At 36.2% G+C, this 24,244-nt stretch overlaps 4 protein-coding genes across 7 annotated transcripts; 1 reads left to right on the forward strand and 3 right to left on the reverse strand.

Annotated features, from left to right (window-relative positions):
• Positions 1-248: 248 nt before the first annotated feature.
• On the reverse strand, positions 249-3,227 carry Aos1 (activator of SUMO 1). Its single transcript, XM_066735161.1, has 6 exons — positions 2,986-3,227; positions 2,611-2,782; positions 2,281-2,537; positions 2,018-2,193; positions 1,810-1,942; positions 249-1,741 (listed from the first exon to the last, which is right to left on the reverse strand). Exons 1-6 carry the CDS (start codon positions 3,081-3,083, stop codon positions 1,579-1,581), a joined length of 999 nt encoding a protein of 332 aa, XP_066591258.1. The 5' UTR covers positions 3,084-3,227; the 3' UTR covers positions 249-1,578.
• Positions 3,228-3,362: 135 nt separating this feature from the next.
• On the forward strand, positions 3,363-7,419 carry Dim1 (thioredoxin-like protein Dim1). 3 transcript variants are annotated; one of them, XM_066735422.1, is made up of 4 exons: positions 3,363-3,402; positions 3,502-3,605; positions 3,673-3,809; positions 3,877-4,102. In XM_066735422.1, exons 2-4 carry the CDS (start codon positions 3,528-3,530, stop codon positions 4,088-4,090), a joined length of 429 nt encoding a protein of 142 aa, XP_066591519.1. In that variant the 5' UTR covers positions 3,363-3,402; positions 3,502-3,527; the 3' UTR covers positions 4,091-4,102. The 3 variants fall into 3 exon arrangements, with proteins under 3 accessions (XP_066591519.1, XP_066591520.1, XP_066591518.1); XM_066735423.1 differs by lacking the exon at positions 3,363-3,402 and adding an exon at positions 7,221-7,419 and having other exon boundaries at positions 3,424-3,605; positions 3,877-3,950; XM_066735421.1 differs by lacking the exon at positions 3,363-3,402 and having other exon boundaries at positions 3,424-3,605.
• On the reverse strand, positions 4,543-12,980 carry Ptp52F (Protein tyrosine phosphatase 52F). Of its 2 annotated transcripts, none has more exons than XM_066735420.1 (18): positions 12,099-12,980; positions 10,812-11,468; positions 10,421-10,696; positions 10,005-10,289; positions 9,631-9,912; positions 9,221-9,556; positions 8,793-9,113; positions 8,375-8,716; positions 7,951-8,238; positions 7,662-7,865; positions 7,432-7,537; positions 5,788-6,014; positions 5,640-5,716; positions 5,443-5,577; positions 5,108-5,379; positions 4,898-5,033; positions 4,756-4,822; positions 4,543-4,683 (listed from the first exon to the last, which is right to left on the reverse strand). In XM_066735420.1, the coding sequence occupies exons 2-18, from the start codon at positions 11,455-11,457 to the stop codon at positions 4,595-4,597; spliced, it is 4,089 nt and encodes a 1,362-aa protein (XP_066591517.1). In that variant the 5' UTR covers positions 11,458-11,468; positions 12,099-12,980; the 3' UTR covers positions 4,543-4,594. The 2 variants fall into 2 exon arrangements, with proteins under 2 accessions (XP_066591517.1, XP_066591516.1); XM_066735419.1 differs by having other exon boundaries at positions 10,812-11,471.
• An 877-nt stretch (positions 12,981-13,857) lies between these two features.
• On the reverse strand, positions 13,858-15,601 carry RpL10Ab (ribosomal protein L10Ab). The gene is made up of 4 exons (XM_066734879.1): positions 15,453-15,601; positions 15,029-15,184; positions 14,491-14,639; positions 13,858-14,265 (listed from the first exon to the last, which is right to left on the reverse strand). The coding sequence occupies exons 1-4, from the start codon at positions 15,455-15,457 to the stop codon at positions 13,922-13,924; spliced, it is 654 nt and encodes a 217-aa protein (XP_066590976.1). The 5' UTR covers positions 15,458-15,601; the 3' UTR covers positions 13,858-13,921.
• Between the last annotated feature and the right edge of the window lie 8,643 nt (positions 15,602-24,244).

The raw sequence follows: 24,244 nt of genomic DNA on the forward strand, positions 1-24,244 counted from the left end.
CTACAATTTTTCTACGCGCGCAGCAATTATGGAGATGATGGAGTTTATTTATTATTGCAGAGAAAATTCGATGTACAGGTCAATTTTTTTTTTTTTTTTTTTTATTATAATTAATCATAACGATAATATAAATATAAGATTATAGTGATTTTGTCAAATATATATTATTAGACGTCATTTGCATTTGCGCAATTTCCGCCAAGCCGATGATAAGGGTGACATTTACACTCGCTCAGTCGGCACAATTGCACCTTCAGTGAGCGAGTTAAATTCCCGAGGCTTTACGTGTCTTATTGATTTCCGGAATATACCTGTGTAACTCTGTCTGCTCTTGGTAAATTCCTTACGTGACTCACGGGAAGTACCTATACATGTCTTCTCGGTTATTAAGTGCGACATTATAAGATAATATCGTGCTAGCAACCTGAAAAGTAATATATGTACGCCGCGCTTTTGCTCAACAAAGAGAACAATTCTTGAAATGATTCGATAATATCGTGTTAATTCCACATGAATTTAGGACAAAGGTTTATAAAGTTAACATGCATAAAGAGTTACACGCTACGATGAAAGTACAATGTAAATTTGAAATTTATAAATCCACGTAGAGTAACGTGAAATTTATAAATCTTCCGGCTCCTAACACATTCAACGCCCCAAACATTGATGACGGCGTCAAGTTAGCCACGTGCGTGTTATAACACGGTTCCACCAACACGCATGGAACGAGTAACAAAATGTGAAATTAGAATGCAGTGGGGCGCGCGTTTACATTGCGTTTGAGCGGTCAACTAATGGTTTTCCGACGAGCACAAAATAAACCATTGTGAAAAGATAATTCGACAGCCGTGAAAGCACGTGCCCACATCATTAACGTATTATACATACCTGCCGCCCCCTTACTGTAACAAAGACTTTTATTTTACATTGTAACATTTACATATTATCGTTCAAGATAATCGTCATCCTGATGACTGCGCCATGTCTATGGGTAAACACGATACATCATAACTCTTCGCGACGAATTAAATCAATCTTCCATCTTCAACTTTTAATGGATTGTACATCTACTCAAGTACACTATTGCGAGCTTTATAAATGCTTTTTCTCTAAACGAAGGTAACCACCAGACTTATCAATTAACCACTAAAGAATTGAAATCAGGCATCTACGATACGTAAATAGTATATTGCCGTGTTAAAAATAAAAGTCGCCAGTGACAATTATGATATTTCGAGGTAATCAAACGTTTACAAAATTTGTCGCCCCATGAAGCTGTTTCACGTATGTAAAATGTAAATATGAGAAATAAAAATGCTATTTATATAAAAATATGAGAGCTATCAGTATAAGTATTTTGTACAAGTAAAAGACAGATTGTGATACGAGAATTGTAAATACGACGTATATTTTTAATACGGTAAAATAATTATCTCTTAATTATACGAAATGATTATTTTATTTCATCTTACAAAAAAATGAATTGAAAAAATGCGCAAAAAACTAAATATTCTTTCAATTATCATCACTAATATCTTTTATAAATAGAATACATAATAATGCTAAAAGTATATAAAATTAATAGCCCAATTTCAGTATTTTTCCGCACAATGTTTCTGGATTGAAAATAAATAAATTATTATGTGGGGCTTCCTTTTGAGATACAGCTTTAATAATCTCTTGACCCATAATTCCACCAAGAATAGCACAAACTGGACTGACTTGGGCATACAAATCACAACTGAAATATTATAATTGCCTCAAAATTACTATCAGTTTAGACTTTGAATGCATAACAAAAATACTTACTCCAAGTAGTAGTTTAACTTATCGCCAAGCTTATGGTATGTAATAATTCCTTCTATCTCTCTCTTTAACTCGTCACGATTTCGTTGGTCAGGTAAGGGATCTTGTCCATATTTACTTCGATATTTCCATAAGGCTAAAAGTTTAATAAAAAAAATAATTGTTATTTGAACAGTATAAAATGGTTGAAAAAAAGTACTATAAACAATACCAAGGATTATGTAGTAAATCTCAGAATCTTTTGGCAATTCATCAAGACCTAATATTTGGTTGAATGGCACAAAATTCTCTGTTCTCTTAACAGTCACAGTGATATTTTCAAATTTTTCTTTTTTAATAGGATCACCTCCTTCTGGCACACAAACTTTCTTTGATTGAATAACATCTCTGAAATTAAATAATTTTGATACATGAGCAGAGCTATAACTTAACAAGTGCCATAATAAAATTTATTTTACATAAGCCAACACTAACTCTACAAACTCATGTGTTTTTAAGTCGGCAAAAGTGAAACCAATAGTACCCCAGACATCACCGGCAAAAAATTTAATATTATGTTCTCTACAGGCATTATTTATTTTTTGCAATTGAAATATGTCACATTGTGTTGCACAAACAACATCAAAATCTGCAAAATATTTATCAGATTTATCATTAACGTTTTCAGTCTCTGCTGTAACCTTTACCATGGGATTTAAGTTTTGAGCTCTCTGTAAAGAAGCTTGCGCTCGCTGCAAAAAATCAAAACTTAATTGAAAAAAAATACATCTAAAGAAATGTAATAATATAGCCAAAAAAACTTACATTTTTACCAATTTCTGTTTTCGGTGCTAAAAATTGGGAACATGTATCTTCAATGCTTAAATTTCTATGATCTAAAAAGGTGACTGATTTCACCCCAGCTAAGATGATGTTTTTAGCTGTTTCTGCAGCAAATCCATTTGCACCTATCAAAAGCACTTTCGCTGACCTTAAACTGGAATAAGAAAATATCATTAAATCAAATTTGGATTAAAATATCATTTATCTGGACAATAAAATTGTATAAGCAGTCTTTAAGATATTGAAGGTTATTTAAACCAAATAAATTTAATAATTATAAAAAACATAATAGTTTTTTATTAATTAAAATATGGTAAACATACCGGCAACTGCTAAGGTTAGATAGAATGAACGTACCGTTTTTGTGATTCTACACCCCACAGACGAATTTGCCTATCATATAATTCAGCTTCAGCGTCACTTAATGTATTATTTTCCTCCATTTTATGCTTCATTACAAAGATAAGATGAGACAATATTCTTCTTATATTTTGTTGGGGCTAACCAGGGCTAACTGTCTGACTGAATTGCAACAGACAATTTGCCATGCTGTAGAGATGCAGAGAGAGATTTTAGAAGCGGGAGTCTGCGGAAGACGCGAAGTGCTGGAAATGGTACCCGTGTGGCCATCTATCAAAAGTGATACGAAGCCAACCAAGCCAACGAAGCAACAAATAGCAATTGGCAACGATGTCAAGTGTAACAACTGTCAAGCTATACTTGGGTACATTCAGTTGGTAACAAAACTACCAATTTATTATTGAAGGTTATATGGTAAGCAGATTGGTTGTTTATACTTGTCGATGTTGTCGGACAGTCTTAAATGACGTTTATTCTAAAAGTTTAATAAAGCGTTTTGATATATTTTTCTAGACGAAAATATATAAAAAAAACTAAAGATGTCTTATATGCTATCACATCTCCACAATGGCTGGCAGGTGGATCAAGCAATTTTATCTGAAGAGGATAGAGTTGTGGTTTGTGTTTTAATATTCGTTTTATTCGCAATGGATGTGTTAATAAAGAAATTGATTAATTTTTCAGGTAATTAGATTTGGCCATGACTGGGACCCTATGTGCATGAAAATGGACGAGGTATTGTACAACATTGCTGAAAAAGTTAAAAATTTTGCAGTAATTTATCTAGTTGACATTACAGAAGTGCCTGACTTTAATAAAATGTAAGCTTTGTAATTATTTATTTTAATTTAATTTCAATTGTTGATTAAACCTTTTATTTTATTACAGGTACGAGTTATATGATCCATGCACAGTCATGTTTTTCTTCAGAAACAAACATATTATGATTGACTTGGGAACAGGTAATAATAATAAAATTAATTGGACCCTTGAAGACAAACAAGAAATGATAGATATTATTGAGACAGTATACAGAGGTGCTAGGAAAGGGAGGGGTTTAGTGGTTTCTCCAAAAGATTATTCTACCAAATATCGTTATTAAAAGATTTAGTATATTTATATTAAAGTATGTGTAAGGAAAATTCTGTTTTATATTAAAACATGGAGGTACTTCGATATATGCAAAGTTTTTTAACCATTAGTTATGAAATAATAAGTCAGTATTTAATGAAAAATGTTTTGTCTTTTATTAGAAACCTAATATTAAAAGATTAAAAATAATCTGACTTCAAGACTTTGGTATAAAAGTAATTGATATTATGTTTATTTAAAAAAAAACAGCTGATATCAGCTGATTAAAAATACAATTCTCCTTTTTATTATTGCACTAAAACAATTAATGCAGCACAATTGTACATTCTTCTCATGAGTATCAATTTTGTTTACTACAGAAACAATACAATATTGTAAGAATAAAACATTTGATCACTCAGAATTACTTATATACAAGCAGATTAATCATTTATTTATGAGATTGCCCTGAGTTTTCCTAATTAATTTCCAAATATGGTTTTGTCTTCATTTTAATTATATATATACTTATCTCTTATATATGATTATCGACTAGATTTAAATTTGTTAGTTCATTCTCTTTTATTTTTTTTTCGCTTAACGGAAATACCGGTGGTGGTTTATCTGTGGAATAAGAAAGTTTTTGTAAATTTTACCGAACAGCAGTTTAAGTATAGTTGAAATGTAAAAACTTACATGTTTTCAGAAAATATGGATTTTTTAGTACCTGCTTTATACAATTGTATATGTAGGCATATTGAGTCTAAAATTAAGAAACATTCATTACTATTTAATTCTTGATAATTTTATCAGTTGCTTGATTACTTGCTTGGCTTACCTCTCTTTGAACCATATTTATTCTATGATGACGTAATCGATATACTGTTCCAAAGACATCCAATTTTCTGTTATCTCTCAAATGTTGTAACAATATATCAATAGCAATCAAAGTACCAGTTCTGCCAATTCCTGCACTGGAGAGTATAAATTGGTTTAGTATTTTATGTATAATATAAGAATTGTCTCTAATTTAGAATATTAAATGTACCTGCAATGTATAACAACAAGGCCTTTACTGGCAGTGATATTTTTTCTGACTACCTGACAAAAATTAATCATAGGATCAAAGTCTTCCGGGACATCGTGGTCAGGCCAGTCTTTGAAATGCAGGTGTATAATATTTCTTTTCTTATTTCCTTTTTGTAATACTAATGTTCTATGTGTGTAAGTTCTGAAATCTAATTCACTTGCACACCTAATTGTCATATTTTCATATCTAAAAGTTTCCATAATGGCTGGAAAATATTGATGACATTTCTCCTACAATTAAAACTTGTTATTACAACCTTAACAAAATTTTAGTATATTTCTTGGTTTACTTACTTTTCCTTTTTCCACAAGCTGAGTCAACATAACTATAGTCTTCACCTCATATTGGTCTACCATTCTCCAGAAATCATAAGTTGTCTCCTCCTTAGGCCCTTGGCAGGCAATATATTCGTCGTCCCCTGTGTATCCCTGCAATATAATCAAGAAATTAGAAAACTGCAGTCTCTAAGAAAAATATTTATTATTCTTACTCTTATAAATGATGCATTGATATAATCTGTATTGGGATCGTTGTCTATGACTTCCAGCTTTACTCTTGAAAAATCATCTAAAAATTAAAAAAAGGTTAATGTGTAAAAATTAATAAGAAAGAAATTTTTTATTAAGCGAGGCACATACAAGGCAATATATCAGAATATCTGTTCTTCTTTCTATTTGCTTGTAAGCAAGCAGTATTCGCTGGCATTTGTAGGTCTACGCTGAGTGTTTGTAGTAGCCTAAATTCATTACTCAATTTTCCTGGATTGTCCACTAGCTGTTGACAATGACTTAGAAATTTTTTTCTTGAAAAAGGTGCTGGTACTGGGGACCCAGGCATATCTGAATGCAAGAATCTTCTTAAAACCCTGAAGAACCGTATAAGATTATTATTAAAATTATCCATTTTTTTCACACTAAGAACATGCAAGAGATCTCAAAATCACAAGCAAAAATAATAAAATGTTATAATTAAATGGTTTAAGAAATAAAAAACAGTTAAATAATTTCTTAAAATTAGATTAATCAGTGGTTTCCTAACCAGATAGATTTTAAAGATAAACAGCTTAAAACTAAAGATTTTTACAAAACCCATTAGAATTTAAAAATCAATCAACAATTTTGTGAGAAATATACGTTGATTCATTTTAATCAGCTTGAAGAATTGTGCAATATTTTTTTGTTGATGCGCAAAAGATCTACACGCAAGATCATGCGTGACACACTACGATAAAGAAACTCAAAGTAAGCTTTAAATATAAAAAGCTGCGCAAAACACTGTTTCTTCTTTTTTTTTCATAAACAATAATTGAAACGTATTTGATCAATTATACGCACTTAACGAGAGAGTAGAAGGATATTTCGGTATCCCTAGATTTCGTGGTCATTTTTTTATAATTTTATTTCCCGCTTGTTTTTCCCTTCTTTTTCTAATTTTTATAATACTGATTGATAAGAGATAACATTTTACATTCGACTGGACGAAGTTTATTTATTCACCTTTTCTTGGCAAGCACGGGTGTGTTAATGACAAAAATACGCGCTTGCATTTAGGCAGCAGCGAATCGGTGCTTAGCCATTACTTTGGCAACTGCCGCATTTAATGTCACGTATATTTTAGCATGCATCGTAGACGTAGACTTATGCATTGCACGACCTTGTTCTTCCTACCTATAGTGCTCTAGGTGAGTCATGGAGGATATATTGATCATTTCCCATAAGTGCTCACCTCGGTATCTCATCTATGAAACAGGCGGCCCATTTGACAGAAAATTAATTTTTTCATTGAGTCCCGGCTTTATCTGAAATAGCCCCAGGGTTTCTCAATAAGATTTTGCATAGTTCCACTTGAATTAATTCAATATATAAAAAAATATGTAGCCACCAGCTTCACATAGCTCACTCCGATCGTTTTTTCTTCAACGTCATTTTCAATATTTTCCTCCTTATCTATTTTACACACTGCTATACTTTTCTTCGTCTCTGGTTATCAGTATCAATATTTATCTGCTTCAGATAAAAATCGTTAGTTATTTTTATCTTTATTAATCAATATAAATTCCTATCTGTTTCAGAAATGTTATCACGTTTGACAAAAAGAAGACCACCATTCATCTTACTCCAGTTCGTAACAAAGAGCAGATTCATAGCCAAGGTCTTTTCCGAGGGAAAAACTTGATTATTTTAACACACATTGCAAACTGGTCACGAGTAGTCTCGTGTTTTCATGCTCAAACATTATTGACTTACTGGTCAACAGTATGTTAATTGCCAAGGAAGACTTACGCTTGTGGAGAACATTTTCGAACAATCAACATCATTGTAGTGAAGATTCCCAAGAATAGAATTCCAAAAACTATTCCGACCACGATCGCGATGTTTAACTCTGCATCTGCAGGGAACAAGATCGTTGAGTGGAGGGAGAAAAGTTGCTTGACTCATTGATTAATTTATGTAACGTTTAATCAATGTAATGCAGTAATTAATTTATGCTATTTAAAGTATCGGTCAATTACTCGTTCTAATTTCAAAAGCTATTGAATCGGTGTATCCACCATAGGTGAAGGCTCTCATCCTGACATGATAGGTAGTATCTGGTTTCAAAGGTCCATTACAGTACAATCTGTTATCACTATTCTGCGAAATTTCTTTGCAGGTGGTGTCCTCGCCAATTACGTATTTCACCGCCTTCATGTGTCCATAATCAGCCACGTTGGTAGCTAGAAAAACATCAGAGCAACTTCTCTTAATAAGGCCAGCAAACAGAGGATAGAAATTAGTAGAAGGAATCGGTAATATAATTACGAGAAGGATCCCAGAAAGGACGCGTAGCTTGATAAGCGATTTTGTAATCCGCTAGCATAGCGTCTTCCCAAGACGAGATATTCGGCCAATTTTCCTTAGTGATATCGAATCTTTGTTGGGAAGCCTCATTAAACCCTATTTCAGCTACCATGATCGAGTAAAATTTCACATCACCGTTCACGTTTGGAAATAATGGCAAGAGAAGAGAGGCTGAGGTAGTGGTCCTTTTTGCTTTATCAGGATCTATCGTTATCGATCTTATGTAATCCTCGTCAGGCTGGGGTGGAACTAAAAAACGTGCAATACAATAAATAAGAGTGATCAAATAAAGAAATAATTTTCTTGTGATCAAATTTTATCGATCGACATAAAATAATGGTGTTAAATTAATTTAGTGGATTCTAGTAATAAAAATGCAACGTACGTCCTGCAGGATATAGAACTCCTGTGGTATTGGCGGATTGTCCATAATCTTCTACTCCCTGGACCTTGGCCATTACCTCAAAGGTGTAAGAGTATTCCCCTTTCAGCTCATCCAGATCTTTACTGTATACGTCATATTTACTCACGCTATTTGTAACGTTTATTGTCAAAAAAAACGCGTGTGTCTTGTAACCATTTCTCTCCCCATAAACGGAGATATTAAAACTCTCTAGTTTTCCATTTATCGAACAAGGCAATGACCATCTTAACATAGTGTCCAAGACATTAGGATTTTGCAAAGTCGGATTTATCGCGTAAGACAAATTGGTTGCTGGTCCAGGAACTGCAAAATCATGGATGTTAGACAGAATATTGTTATTGTTAAACGTAATTTATCATATCAGAATGTGTATGTCTACCTCCAGGATGAGTTTCGAAGAAGATGGGATCACTATAGATACCCCAACCTGCGGAAGTGCTGGCCCGGATCTTGACCGTGTAATTGGTAAAAGCTTTACCATTAAGATATTCATAGCTTAAAGCATCGCCACTGATATTGGATATAGTATTATTAGTAGTCTCATCGAAGGTACACCAATCGGGTATGGGATAAAGTGGCTTCCAGTTCAACAAGATCTCATACTCCGTTAGTACTCCTGCCAAATATTCTGGCTCCTGCCAAACGAACGAGAAATAAGAGTTTGTGATATTTTTTACAGTGAGAACTGGTGGTGATGGAACTGAAAAATATTTTCATGTAAATCATCATCGTTCTTTAAGTAAATATTTTACAATATTTAGAGTTAGAAATTTAAAAATTAACAAAGTTTCGACAAAATAAAATTACCATCTTGCAACGTAGTGGCGTTTATCAAAACGCTGAGTGAACTGTTTCCAGCTTCGTTTTCAGTGACTGCCCAGCAAAGGTAGTCGGTGTAAGGGCTTAGATTTTCTACGGTAACATTAACAACGATAAGAGGACTATTATTCTCTTTTATCAGCGTTCTGCTAGTGCCATTGGTTCGAGTGTATCCGTGAGCAGTCGATTGTGTATAATTACAAAATGTTATCACCGCAGAAATATTGCAGTTGTTCCTCGGCTGTCTCTTCACTATCCAGGAAATCGAGATTGTTGAGTCTGATGTAACTGGTACCGGATCGTTCAGTATCGGAGGAGTTGTTACTAAAAAATTAATAACTCATCATGAATATCGATTTCTCACGAGGAAATCTCACTTGGCTCTATGTTATACTTACCAGCTGATGCTGTACGAGCTTCATTTATGGTAATAGTATTACTGCTAACATTAGCTCTGTTCACAGCATTAATATCTACTTTATACGAAGAGCAGGCTTCCAGTCCATTTATTGTAATACTCATTAACGAAGTCATATGGACAATTTTCCCAGGCTCGATGGTTATACGATAATATTTTATACAGGTTGCGTTGACCTCCGGTTTTTCCCACCGTATAGTTAGTGAAATATCATTCGGTGTGTCCCCTGTTTCGTACTTGGGCAATCTAGGTTCACTGGACTCTGCAAAATTGTTATTCAGCCTCATAATTTATATTCTCAAAAAATCCTATTTTCTATACATATATTCTTTCGTGCATGATATAAAAACGTACGTGGTGAACCAGTTTCCTGGGAGATATGGACACCGTCGGAGGTTTTGTTACCATTGATGGTTTTCACAGTGAAAAAATACACGGTACAGGGCCGAAGATTATTTGCTTCGTAAGAGCTCTCAACTGTCGTGCTGCTTTTGCACGACTTTTTACTACTGTCGCACTGAACTATCTCATATTTCACTTTACAATTCTTAATCTTGTCCGGCTTTTCCCATTTCAGTTTGATGAAGTCAATTCCGTAGTCATTGGCTGATAAATTCTGCACTTCGATTATATCCTTAACTGAAAAAGTCACAATTTTTCTATCAATTTATTTTCCCTCAGGTCCGATTCGATAAATAGTAAATTAAAATTATAAAGTAGTATAATTAGTGGAAAATGTAATTTTTACATTGAGTGTAAAAAGAAAATACCATCGTTACTGGTTCTCTGGGTAATACTGATTCCTTCGGACTCGTGGTCCTTCGTCACCAGCTTGACACTGAATTTGTACAAGGTGCAGGGTTTAAGATCGTTAAACGTATGCTGTGTTTTAGTCTCGTTTATCGTTCTGCACGTTTCACCCTCGCATATTTCGATTGAGAAATAAATTCTCGTAGCGTTTGAATCCCGGGCGGATGAAAGCCAATTTAACTGAATAGAATCAGACGTCACCGCGTGGACCGTCAAATTCTCCACTTCCTTTATACCTGCAATGAAGAAAATCAAATAAAAACTACTCTTACGCGTAACAATAAACACAAATCTCTTCTTCCTTCAAAATAGCAATTTTCCTATTTATCACTAATTAATATCGGTTCTTACCTTCAGCGGGAGAAATCACGGCGAATAATACGGAGTCTGCCGAAGACGCATCGTCGTTAAACGGGTAATTAGTCTCAGTGGTAAAAACAGAATCGTCAATTTCACTGTTCAGCGTTTGCAGGATTTTTTCTGCGTCTGAATAGTTGTTGGAAAATTCAGCAATATTTCTATCCGCGAAAACATCGCTGGAGGTCTTGAGCGGATTCTGCTGAAGACCCTCCGTCGTTGAGATAAGTTCATTGACCTCTTGGAGGTTGTCAATTAGAATCCGATCGAAAGTCTGAGAATTATCTTGAAAATTTCGGAGTTTCTCAGTATCCCGCGGAAACTTGGGGAATTTAGTCGTAGCGTCGGTCATTTTAGGCAAATTTCCTACTGCATTTTCTGCTGACGTCATCGAGGAAAGAGTGGACATAGAGGAGTCATTCAAGGGCATCCCAGGATATCTCGAAAATTTCCCGTTACCTTTGACCGAGGTATTTTCTATTCTCTCCTCTCTTTCGAAGCCGGGGCTGCTGGAAGAATTCCCCCTCCAGTAATCGATTTCTCTGATCATTTCCGGTTTCTCCTCCAAACCCTCATCAGCCGCTACGCAAAAAATGCTCAGCAGACAGAATAGCGTAAACTTTAACTTCTTCGGTTTCATCTTAGTGTCATCTGCTGAAAATTCAATTATTTTCAATGAGTATCAAAATTTATAAAATGTACATACTTAATTTTTTTTCTACGCGGCGCTGCGAAAAATCGACAAGTTTCTCGAATAAATCAGGTTTTAATTCATAAGAAGCGATGATATTTCGACGGTTCTCTGTTCAAAGTTGCTCTGCATCGGGGGCATAACGCGCCTCGGCTTCTGGGCTCGCTTATCTAATTGCGAAAGATTTGGAGATTCGATAATGTCGATAGAAGAGCAATTTTTAACGATGATAAATCATTATTTATCGAATTCCTGCATTGTCAATGAACAAACGCCTATATTCCATCGAGTGCGTTCAAACAAAGATCGAGATTAAAAATTGAACTCTTATCATTTTTTCTGTGTTCCAAGGAAACCGCGTAAAGTCGCTCTTGTCCGGTAAGAATTGAATCGAGTTATCAATTTTGGTCAAATCCGTATCAACGTCAATTGGTCAAAATTAATCGTTCTCACTAGCTATCAGATATTAAAATTAAAATAAAAACAAGTGCTTTATATTTTAACCGAGTGCTTTTGGTTTTTCCGAATTTTTTTCGAAACAGAATTCTATTATTATTTTCAATTGGTTTGAGGAACAAAAGTGATCTTACCATATCTGTGGGGCGTTGGAGAAAAAATCAACTGGTTCACTTATCATACTGTATATGCTGACATCCCATTAGCCACATTGTTTTCTCAACAAGCTGTTAAATCTCGTTAAGTGCCCCGTGCATTTACTGTCTCACCACGAATGATTTCACTGATTTTTATATGCCATTTCTCCGCTAGCACTACCGAACGTTCAGTTTCAATTTTGCACTTTTTGCACAATAATTTGTAACTACCACGATAAAAATATTTAATTTCACACCAAATTTATCGCAAACCAAAAAATCTTTCGTTTCACAGTAATTTTTTGCTGCACAATTTAATAAAGCAATGAGATTATATACCGCTAAATTTTGTAAGTCAGAATAATTTAGAATTTCAATAGAAAAATGCGTAATTTTACATAGAAGAATTTGTAGAAGTTCAAGAGATGATTATCATTGTTTTGTTCACGATTGTTCTAAATAGCAGTGTTATTTTCACTATCGTAAAGCGAGAAGCAGAATTCAGTAGTTAACAGGACTGGCGTAAGTTTCGGACTGAGCTTCGAGTATGACTGAGATTTTTGATAAGCCAAGTCCAACCACTCTCTTGGATCTTCCGGTGGTTCTGCTGGGCCACTGATATCGCTGATAACGACGCACGATCCACTCTTGGACACTGAGTGCACTTCTAAACACTTTATTAACTAAACACTACCCCCTACTACCTGAATCACTCATACTTTTATCAATTTGTCCACCTTTTTTTCACTAATTAATTCATCTCTTACTGGAACAAAAAATAAAAGAAAAACACAGAACTCATTGTCAATTTATCCCAAATTTTGTTCGACGATTGTAACAATTTTTAATATAAGTATTGGTAATATTTTTTCCTGATGCACAATTTAAGCGAGCAACTTTAAAAAGTGGTGAATTTTTGCTAATATTATAGCTACCGCGATTGAAATTTCAGCAAAAAGAAAATGCCAGATCGACGAGTTGGAGGAAACTGCTGGCCTGTGCAGAATATGAGGCCGCGTGCCTTTCTTCTTCGAAGGAGAGAAAAGACCATTCCTCGATCCCAAAAGACTCCTAGAAATAGTAAACCTACCGCAACATCTGGAAACACTGGTCAAAAACTCAAAGCCTTATACCTGAGCTTCACCCCTAAACTCTATCATCTCTCATGTCATCCGTAATTCTTCCCTCAACTTTCGATTCTTGTCAAGAATTTATATGATTTTCTAATTTTATTATTCAGGGTGAAAGAAATTGCCTTTACTTTATCTATCGTAAATTCCAGTGTGATAAATTTATTTTCTATGGTGAAATATAATTTTATCTACTCTTCGGGACCGATCTATATTAAAACCAGGTTGACTCGATTGTCTAATCAAATCAATCGGTAAACACGAGTGGAGTAGCGCGTCTGATTAAAGTTTGATAATCTTTTTCTTGTTATTTCTATCAATTGAATAATATTAATATCTGATGTTACTCAAGGTTTCTTTCATACTTCTCTGCTATTATAATAATTTAATGTGACACCAGATATCATTTCATACTTTGCTTAATTTTTTCTTTTATAACTTCTAATTCAATATTATAATTTAAAATATCATGGTAGAAAGAATAATATGAACAAGTTTGTAAAAAAATTTCTATAATTAAAAACATATGTACATAAATTTTATAAAATGTTATAAATAACAAATACTAATGCTTTGATTAAGTTTAAATTGTAGATGAGGTACAGATAAGAAAGTATTACAATAAGTTAAGATTTTGGCTTTCTTTTTATTTCATTGATGTTACAACAGAAGATCTAAAGTACTAAATTCTTAGTACAATCTTTGAGGTGGTCCCATGGATGACTTGATGTGAAGGGAACGAACATTTTGCCAATGCTTTTTCAGTAGAGAGACCAAAAAGTTGATAGAAAGATGTACATTTTGTACTAATTCATCAGGAGTCATTTCAACGTGTCCAACAGCAACAGACAAGCAAAGTACTTTCTTCATTTGGAATTTAATAGTAGCTTTAACTTCGTCAATTTTTCCAATCATTGATTCCTGGTGGGAAAGAAGACCAGGGAATTTGCCAGCTTTGTTTAAACCAGGACCTAGCAAACGTGGAATCTGCTTGATGAGAGACTCACTAGCCAAAAATGCATCATATTTCTTTGCTGTGGAAAGATAAGAATTTTGTTATCATTTTCCTCATGTTTAATATTTTAGTAAATAATGTCTCTACACGGATTGAGGTACAAAGCTATAAATTCACTTCATCCTCACCTAGTGAAGAATTTACTCTCCTTCCATTCGACAACCAATAAATTCACTATTAAATAATACTGGTGCTTTTTTAGGAAGGTAATCTTATTTTTACAATCAAATGAATAAGTAATTACCTAGTTTTTTAACCAGCTTCTTATTCTTGTTCAACTTTTTCAAAGCTTCGGCATCCATGTATGGTACATTGTTAGCTTTGGCTTCGTCACAATGTTGTTGATCTCCCAAAACGCATACTTGCATCTTTGGTCTAGGGATGTTCTTCAATCTAATAAATTGAATAGAAAATTAAAAACTATATTGGATGTTTTTTTTTCTCATGAAATCTGTTATAGCTTCACATAAATCCAATGCTCTCAGAGATGAATGAAATTTTCACCACAAGGGATCAGTTAATACATGCAAAATACCATCATTGAACATTGATAGCAGTGCCAATTGGTAAATTAACTTACCACCAGGATCACAAGGATCCTAATAAAATAACGGTATAAAACCTCCCCATTTTTTTAAGACCCTGGGTAAAGGTCCGCCAGGTTAAGCCCAGCTTCCTGATGTTTCATGAGCCGATCTTTTCGGGCATAAGTAAAAGTATAGCACATGGTAAACTATTATTGAATAACCGAAAAGAACTCTCAAAATCAGGTAGAAACATACTTGACGGTCCCCGAGAAACGTTTGTCCTTTTGTGGATCATAGTTCTTCAATCCTATTTGAAGTTCAACAGTCTCTAGAAATTTCCTCTTCTTCTCTTGAGAGTTGTTGATGACGCCATTCACGCATTCGTAAAGCGTATCACGCGATACTTTGGACCTGTGCAACACATAGGTTATATTTAAATATTAACACCAGTAGATGTCTTTACAAAATTTTCATTAATAAACACAATATAATAAATAAAACGAACTTCTCATAACAACCTAATGTATTAGCATGTGATCTAACCTCAATTTTTAAATAAATTAATAATTTATAACAAAAATATCAATAGGCTCTTTTATGTTAATGGACTAAAAATGATATTTTAATAAAATAAATAAATTTTCGTTAAAGATTTATTGGATTTTAGCAGATTACTTACGTCATGCTGATCCGAAAGTGAAGGAGAAAGGAAAGCTAACTGGCACAACCCTCCACGTTAACGTCTCAAACCGGAAAGACACTAAAAAAGCCAGTACTTCAGAAAATAGCCAGCTAACCTGATGGCTCTAATACCGAATGCTGATGCCCTCTCTGGTTTCATTTATGTACTATGTACCCTGACCGGCATATATGGCGTCCCTTGATGTATTTAGGAATCGCGTCATTAATAACTCAAGCGAAAAAACGCGAGTTAACATACATTTTAGAATGAAAATCTTTGAGTAATAAAATTTAAAATCTTTTTCAATAAAAAATGTATGCTGAAATGCTCTTTTCCGTTTTGAGTTACTGATGGTGAGGGATTCCTATAACGCAGTTCCTAAATGCATCCAGGGACGCCATACATGCTAATATGATAATCTATATTTTACGTGACATAGATTATAGTTTTAGTCGCAGTAAACCGTCAGTAAGGGTGAGATTACTAAGATTCACCAAGTCCGGCTTGAAGGCTAGCCGGGCTAATATGGTATACTTTCGGGCTAGAGTAGTATAGTTACCGTTAAATGAGCTGTATGAGTTTAGCCCGGCTAGCCCCAAGCCGGACTTGGTGAATCTCACCCTAAGGGCCAACGGTACAACCAATGCCAGGTATGGCTTTTTCTAATGTTTCGATGCATTTAGGAACTGCTTTAAAAAGACACCAGCGCTCTTACTATGTAGTACTAATACGCGCGCCTATGTATAACTCATCCTCGCTTATCTCGTATATACACAATGGGAAATTAAATCATATGTAGCTCAGGCATCAGATAGTGTAGTAATGAATTAAATAATATAATTCAACCCGGGAAAGAAAACTATAGTATAATTAACAGGAATCCGAATACCGACATTACATAGCGAAAACTATTTCGCATGCAACGTCGTCATTTATTGACGGATTGTAAAGTTATTACAGGTTTTTGGAAATGCCAGAAGCTTATCTACTAAGTTACGTTAGGAAAATTAACAAAAAATGAAAAAAATTTTTTGTTTAAATAAATATATTAACATTATTGAGAAACAACATTTAAATCGCAAAATCCCCCAACGTACTTTACTAGATAATGTTCATACGTTTCCAAAAAGTCCACAAAAATGCAAATCTGTCAAGAAATGACGATGCTGCATGCAAAATAAATAATGGAAGAATTTCGTGTTGGCGACTTCCCGAACACGAAATTCTTCCATTATTTATTTTGCATGCAGCATCGTCATTTCTTGACAGATTTGCATTTTTGTGGACTTTTTGGAAACGTATGAACATTATCTAGTAAAGTACGTTGGGGGATTTTGCGATTTAAATGTTGTTTCTCAATAATGTTAATATATTTATTTAAACAAAAAATTTTTTTCATTTTTTGTTAATTTTCCTAACGTAACTTAGTAGATAAGCTTCTGGCATTTCCAAAAACCTGTAATAACTTTACAATCCGTCAATAAATGACGACGTTGCATGCGAAATAGTTTTCGCTATGTAATGTCGGTATTCGGATTCCCGTTAAGGTGTGGTGTGCTCTTGGCACTTCTACAAGATTCCCAAAGATCAGAAAATTAATTCGAATCATTTAAAAATCGGAAGGGATCTTGTAGAAGTGAGCCCCCCCACCACGACAAGGTGGCACACCGTCGGGGAGGGAGGCGGCGCCGCCTCACCTGAAACAAAAAGAAAACAAAAATATACTTGAAAAAACGAGTATTCAACCCGAAATGTGGAAGGATTTTCAAAGAAAATATTTCCACATTTCAGATTCTAATTAGGAATTTCAAAGACAGACAAAGATATAAATTAATAAAGCATGCTACAAAAAGTGAATGAATAGAGAAACTAACTAAATTGTTACTTCTTTCTAGCTGTTAATTGAAAAGCTTCCTCCTCTCGAGCGTGAATGTTAATTCACACAAAGGTCAACCAGATCATGACTGATACTCTCCTCAGTGACTAATTACCCTTACATTCTTTGTCCCTTGGTGTGGATCCGAGTTGTCACACGAAGAACTACTACGTCGAGGAAACGATTTACACATCAATAAAGATGGACCCCTATTAGGTGAACTTAATGAGCCAACGTCGAGAGTCCACAAGGACAAAGTAAGTAAGGGTTGATAGTCACTGAAGGAGGATCAGCCCGAGCCAGTTGACACTCGAGAGTCCACTTCTCAATAAACACCTGTACTTGAATTAACAATGAATGAAAGTAATAAAAGTAAATTTGCCTATCCTTGAAATTATTTAAATAAATGTGGACTTAAGTAAACGGAGAGTGTTTACTTCCTACTCCTTGGTAGCCTTGTCCTATAAGCGTCCTTCCTAAAACATTAAATAAATTAAACAAGTATGAGAAATAAGAAAAGAATGTATTTGCCTGTACGTCTTCCTCCAACGACGGCTCGATTCCGAATGATGGTTTGACTCACTCTAACCCAGGGTGGCAATGGCGCATGATTGGTGTCGATTCGTTATAGGGTATATCGTTATTGGATACGGGGTCACTATCCATGGTCCTCTAGCGCTCGACCTGAAACAAACAAAAAAATTAGAATAAATTTGGAAAAAAACGAGAATTCAACCCGAAATGTGGAAGAATTTTCAAGGAAAATATTCCCACATTTCAGATTCTAATTAGAAATTTCAAGGGCAGACAAAGATATAAATTAATCAAGCATGCTACAAAAAGTGAATGAAAACAGAAGCTAACGAAATTGTTACTTCTTTCCAGCGGTTAATTGAAAAGCTTCCTCCTCTCGAGCGTGAATGTTAATTCACACAAAGATCAACCAGATCATGACTGATACTCTCCTCAGTGACTAATTACCCTTACATTCTTTGTCCCTTGGTGTGGATCCGAGTTGTCACACGAAGAACTACTACGTCGAGGAAACGATTTACACATCAATAAAGATGGACCCCTATTAGGTGAACTTAATGAGCCAACATCGAGAGTCCACAAGGACAAAGTAAGTAAGGGTTGATAGTCACTGAAGGAGGATCAGCCCGAGCCAGTTGACACTCGAGAGTCCACTTCTCAATAAACACCTGTACTTGAATTAACAATGAATGAAAGTAATAAAAGTAAATTTGCCTATCCTTGAAATTATTTAAATAAATGTGGACTTAAGTAAACGGAGAGTGTTTACTTCCTACTCCTTGGTAGCCTTGTCCTATAAGCGTCCTTCCTAAAACATAAAATAAATTAAACAAGTATGAGAAATAAGAAAAGAATGTATTTGCCTGTACGTCTTCCTCCAACGACGGCTCGATTCCGAATGATGGTTTGACTCACTCTAACCCAGGGTGGCAATGGCGCATGATTGGTGTCGATTCGTTATAGGGTATATCGTTATTGGATACGGGGTCACTATCCATGGTCCTCTAGCGCTCGACCTGAAACAAACAAAAAAATTAGAATAAATTTGGAAAAAAACGAGAATTCAACCCGAAATGTGGAAGGATTTTCAAGGAAAATATTTCCACATTTCAGATTCTAATTGTGAATTTCAAGGACAGACAAAGATATAAATTAATAAAGCATGCTACAAAAAGTGAATGAATAGAGAAACTAACTAAATTGTTACTTCTTTCTAGCTGTTAATTGAAAAGCTTCCTCCTCTCGAGCGTGAATGTTAATTCACACAAAGGTCAACCAGATCATGACTGATACTCTCCTCAGTGACTAATTACCCTTACATTCTTTGTCCCTTGGTGTGGATCCGAGTTGTCACACGAAGAACTACTACGTCGAGGAAACGATTTACACATCAATAAAGATGGACCCCTATTAGGTGAACTTAATGAGCCAACGTCGAGAGTCCACAAGGACAAAGTAAGTAAGGGTTGATAGTCGCTGAAGGAGGATCAGCCCGAGCCAGTTGACACTCGAGAGTCCACTTCTCAATAAACACCTGTACTTGAATTAACAATGAATGAAAATAATAAGATTAAATTTATCTATCCTTGAAATTATTTAAATAAATGTGGACTTAAGTAAACGGACTGGTAATTAAGCCCTACTCGTTGACAGCCTTGCCCTACAAGAGTCCTTCCTAAAACATAAAATAAATTAAACAAGTATGAGAAATAAAAAAATAAATTATTTGCCAGTACGTCCTCTCCCGATGATGTCCCGATTCCAAGTGAGGGTTTGACTTGGTCCAACCCAGGATGACAATAACGCATGATTAGTGTTGGATTTATGTCGATATTGGGAAAATGCGGTCACAATCCATGGCTCTCTCCCGCTCCAACTGAAACAGAAAGAAAACAAAAATAAAATTGAAAAAACGAGTATTCAACCGGAAATGTGGAAGGATTTTCAAGGAAAATATTTCCACATTTCAGATTCTAATTGGGAATTTCAAGGACAGACAAAGATATAAATTAATAAAGCATGCTACAAAAAGTGAATGAACAGAGAAGCTAACGAAATTGTTACTTCTTTACAGCGGTTAGTTGAGAAGCTTCCTCCTCTCGAGCGTGAATGTTAATTCACACAAAGGTCAACCAGATCATGACTGATACTCTCCTCAGTGACTAATTACCCTTACATTCTTTGTCCCTTGGTGTGGATCCGAGTTGTCACACGAAGAACTACTACGTCGAGGAAACGATTTACACATCAATAAAGATGGACCCCTATTAGGTGAACTTAATGAGCCAACGTCGAGAGTCCACAAGGACAAAGTAAGTAAGGGTTGATAGTCACTGAAGGAGGATCAGCCCGAGCCAGTTGACACTCGAGAGTCCACTTCTCAATAAACACCTGTACTTGAATTAACAATGAATGAAAATAATAAGATTAAATTTATCTATCCTTGAAATTATTTAAATAAATGTGGACTTAAGTAAACGGACAGGTAATTAAGCCTTACTCGTTGACAGCCTTGCCCTATACTTGTCCCTCTTAAAACTTAAAAAAATTAAGCAAGTATGAAAAGTAGAAAAATAATTAGGATATTTGTTAGTACGTCCTCCTCTGATGACGGTTTGACTCCAAATAATGGTTTGTCTTTCTCCAACTGATGGAGAAAAGGGTACAGGGTTGGTATAAATTCCATATCGAATATATATCGATATTGGACAGTTTTGCCACTAGGAATAGTCCTCTTCCTCTCCACCTGAAAATAAGAAATGTTAATAAAATTTGAAAAAACGAGTATTTAACCTGAAATATGGAAGGTTTTTCAAACAAAATATTTCCATATTTCATTTTATAATTTGGAATTTCAAGAACTGGCAAAAATGGTATTTAATACGAAGATTCTACCAAAAACATACGATTATTAAAAAAAATGGTATTTGATTCTAGTTATTAATTGAGATGCATCTTTCTCTCGAGAGAGTGAACGTTAATTCAAATTCAATTAAGATGTGCCTTTATTAGTTGAACTGGACATGTGGGAAGATAGAATCTCCGTGGAAAATGAAGTTGAGGTGATTCCCTTTATTTTAAAAGGAATTAAGAAACCTGAAAATGATACCCCACCTAATATCGAAAACTATAATGACTATCTAATTCACAAAGCTAAAGAGCCTACATATAACGCCAATCTAAACCTAATGAAAAACAGAAAATACGCGCAAAATAGAAATAGACGATACGGAGGATCTGAAAAACATTAAAAACAAAACAAAAAATGATTTTAACCGAAGAATGGCCAACTGTAACCTACTGATAGGTTTTTGGTCATTCTTTAGTTAATAAAAAAAATTTCCACGGTTTTACCCGTGGGACTCACTCATTCAGCGAATTCCCAGCCATAATTCATACATATTCTGCGATAATACCGAAGATGGGAATCGTGATGTTGATGGCGATGATAATGGCGTTTATGATGACGATGGAGATGACGACGCTGACGTTATGCACTCGCGAAAAAATTATTTTTAAACGGCACTGCGCGAATTCTTTTTAAGGTATACTTCTCGCGACAACCGCACTACGCGACGAGCACTTCACGACTGACACTACGAGACTCGGATTATTCAAAAGGCACTACGCGACGCGATTTCTTTTTAACGTACACTACGCAGGAGAACCGCACTACGCGACGAGCACTTCACAACTGACACTACAGACTCGGATTTTTAAAGTAGCAGTGCGCTACGCGATTTCTTTTTAACGAACACTACCGGGACAACCGCACTACGCGACGAGCAGTTCACTACTGACACTACAGACTCGGATTTTTAAAGCAGCTGTGCGCTACGCGATTTCTTTTTAACGTACACTACGCAGGAGAACCGCACTACGCGACGTGCAGTTCACAAAGGTCATTACAAATTCTGATTTTTAAATCAGCAGTGCACTGCGCGATTTCTTTTTAACGTACACTACGCAGGAGAACTGCACTACGCGACAAACACTTATCGATTGACACTACGAAACTCGGATTATTCAAAAGGCACTACGCGACGCGATTTCTTTTTAACGTACACTACCGGGACAACTGCAATACGCGACGAGCAGTTCACGACTGACACTACAGACTCGGATTTTTAAAGTAGCAGTGCGCTACGCGATTGCTTTTAAACGTACACTACGCGGGAGAACCGCACTACGCGACGAGCAGTTCATGACTGACACTACAGACTCGGATTTTTAAAGTATATGTGCGCTACGCGATTTCTTTTTAACGAACACTACACGACGAGCACTTCACAACTGACACTTCGAGACTCGTATTTTTAAAGTAGCAGTGCGCTACGCGATTTCCTTTAAACGTACACTACGCGGGAGAACCGCACTACGCGACGAGCAGCTCACGACTGACACTACAGACTCGGATTCTTAAATCAGCAGTGCGCTACGAGATTTCTTTTTAACGAACGCTACGCGAGAGAACCGCACTACGCGACGAGCACTTCACAACTGACACTTCGAGACTTGGACTTTTAAAGCAGCTGTGCGCTACGAGATTTCTTTTTAACGAACACTACGCGAGAGAACCGCACTACGCGACGAGCACTTCACAACTGACACTTCGAGACTCGTATATTTAAATCAGCAGTGCGCTACGCGATTTCTTTTTAACGAACACTACCGGGACAACCGCACTACGCGACGAGCAGTTCACGACTGACACTACAGACTCGGATTTTTAAACGCACGCGATTTCTTTTTAACGAACACTACGCGAGAGAACCGCACTACGCGACGAGCACTTCACAACTGACACTTCGAGACTCGTATTTTTTAAGTAGCAGTGCGCTACGCGATTTCCTTTAAACGTACACTACGCGGGAGAACCGCACTACGCGACGAGCAGCTCACGACTGACACTACAGACTCGGATTCTTAAATCAGCAGTGCGCTACGAGATTTCTTTTTAACGAACACTACGCGAGAGAACCGCACTACGCGACGAGCACTTCACAACTGACACTTCGAGACTTGGATTTTTAAAGCAGCTGTGCGCTACGAGATTTCTTTTTAACGAACACTACGCGGAAGAACCGCACTACGCGACGAACAGTTCACGACTATCACTACAGATTCTGATTTTTAAATCAGCAGTGCGCGATGCGATTTTTTTTAACGTGTACTATGCGGGACAACCGCACTCCGCGACAAACACTTATCGACTGACACTACGAAACTCGGATTATTCAAAAGGCACTACGCGACGCGATTTCTTTTTAACGTACACTACCGGGACAACTGCAATACGCGACGAGCAGTTCACGACTGACACTACAGACTCGGATTTTTAAAGTAGCAGTGCGCTACGCGATTGCTTTTAAACGTACACTACGCGGGAGAACCGCACTACGCGACGAGCAGTTCATGACTGACACTACAGACTCGGATTTTTAAAGTATATGTGCGCTACGCGATTTCTTTTTAACGAACACTACACGACGAGCACTTCACAACTGACACTTCGAGACTCGTATTTTTAAAGTAGCAGTGCGCTACGCGATTTCCTTTAAACGTACACTATGCGGGAGAACCGCACTACGCGACGAGCAGCTCACGACTGACACTACAGACTCGGATTCTTAAATCAGCAGTGCGCTACGAGATTTCTTTTTAACGAACGCTACGCGAGAGAACCGCACTACGCGACGAGCACTTCACAACTGACACTTCGAGACTTGGACTTTTAAAGCAGCTGTGCGCTACGAGATTTCTTTTTAACGAACACTACGCGAGAGAACCGCACTACGCGACGAGCACTTCACAACTGACACTTCGAGACTCGTATATTTAAATCAGCAGTGCGCTACGCGATTTCTTTTTAACGAACACTACCGGGACAACCGCACTACGCGACGAGCAGTTCACGACTGACACTACAGACTCGGATTTTTAAAGCAGCTGTGCGCTACGCGATTTCTTTTTAACGTACACTACGCGAGAGAACCGCACTACGCGACGAGCACTTCACAACTGACACTTCGAGACTCGTATTTTTAAAGTAGCATTACGCTACGCGATTTCCTTTAAACGTACACTACGCGGGAGAACCGCACTACGCGACGAGCAGCTCACGACTGACACTTCAGACTCGGATTTTTAAAGCAGCTGTGCGCTACGCGATTTCTTTTTAACGTACACTACGCAGGAGAACCGCACTACGCGACGAGCAGTTCACAACTGTCATTACAAATTCTGATTTTTAAATCAGCATTGCGCTACGCGATTTCTTTTTAACGTACACTACGCAGGAGAACCGCACTACGCGACGAGCAGTTCACGACTGACACTACAGACTCGGATTTTTAAATCAGCAGTGCGCTACGCGATA

Source organism: Prorops nasuta, unplaced genomic scaffold (genome assembly GCF_024137725.1).
Source record: "Prorops nasuta isolate Cenicafe-Biocafe unplaced genomic scaffold, Cenicafe_Pnas_1.2 PNAS00014, whole genome shotgun sequence".
In the NCBI taxonomy this organism is placed as follows: Eukaryota; Metazoa; Arthropoda; class Insecta; order Hymenoptera; family Bethylidae; genus Prorops; species Prorops nasuta.

Excerpts from the sequence above, each read along its gene's own strand:
- RpL10Ab (XM_066734879.1), bottom strand. Across the intron at positions 14,640-15,028 it reads CGTTTCTCGGGGACCGTCAA|ATTGAAGAACATCCCTAGAC; the intron begins GTATGTTTCTAC and ends TCAATTTATTAG. Across the intron at positions 14,266-14,490 it reads GAAGCTGGTTAAAAAACTAG|CAAAGAAATATGATGCATTT; the intron begins GTAATTACTTAT and ends ATCTTTCCACAG.
- Aos1 (XM_066735161.1), bottom strand. The coding sequence starts at position 3,083 with ATGAAGCATAAAATGGAGGAAAATAATACATTAAGTGACGCTGAAGCT. Across the intron at positions 2,783-2,985 it reads GGTGTAGAATCACAAAAACG|TTTAAGGTCAGCGAAAGTGC; the intron begins GTACGTTCATTC and ends TTCTTATTCCAG. Across the intron at positions 1,943-2,017 it reads GATTTACTACATAATCCTTG|CCTTATGGAAATATCGAAGT; the intron begins GTATTGTTTATA and ends TTAAACTTTTAG.
- Dim1 (XM_066735422.1), top strand. The coding sequence starts at position 3,528 with ATGTCTTATATGCTATCACATCTCCACAATGGCTGGCAGGTGGATCAA. Across the intron at positions 3,606-3,672 it reads CTGAAGAGGATAGAGTTGTG|GTAATTAGATTTGGCCATGA; the intron begins GTTTGTGTTTTA and ends TTAATTTTTCAG. Across the intron at positions 3,810-3,876 it reads GTGCCTGACTTTAATAAAAT|GTACGAGTTATATGATCCAT; the intron begins GTAAGCTTTGTA and ends ATTTTATTACAG.
- Ptp52F (XM_066735420.1), bottom strand. The coding sequence starts at position 11,457 with ATGAAACCGAAGAAGTTAAAGTTTACGCTATTCTGTCTGCTGAGCATT. Across the intron at positions 10,697-10,811 it reads CGTGATTTCTCCCGCTGAAG|GTATAAAGGAAGTGGAGAAT; the intron begins GTAAGAACCGAT and ends TCTTCATTGCAG. Across the intron at positions 8,717-8,792 it reads CTTCGAAACTCATCCTGGAG|TTCCTGGACCAGCAACCAAT; the intron begins GTAGACATACAC and ends ATGATTTTGCAG.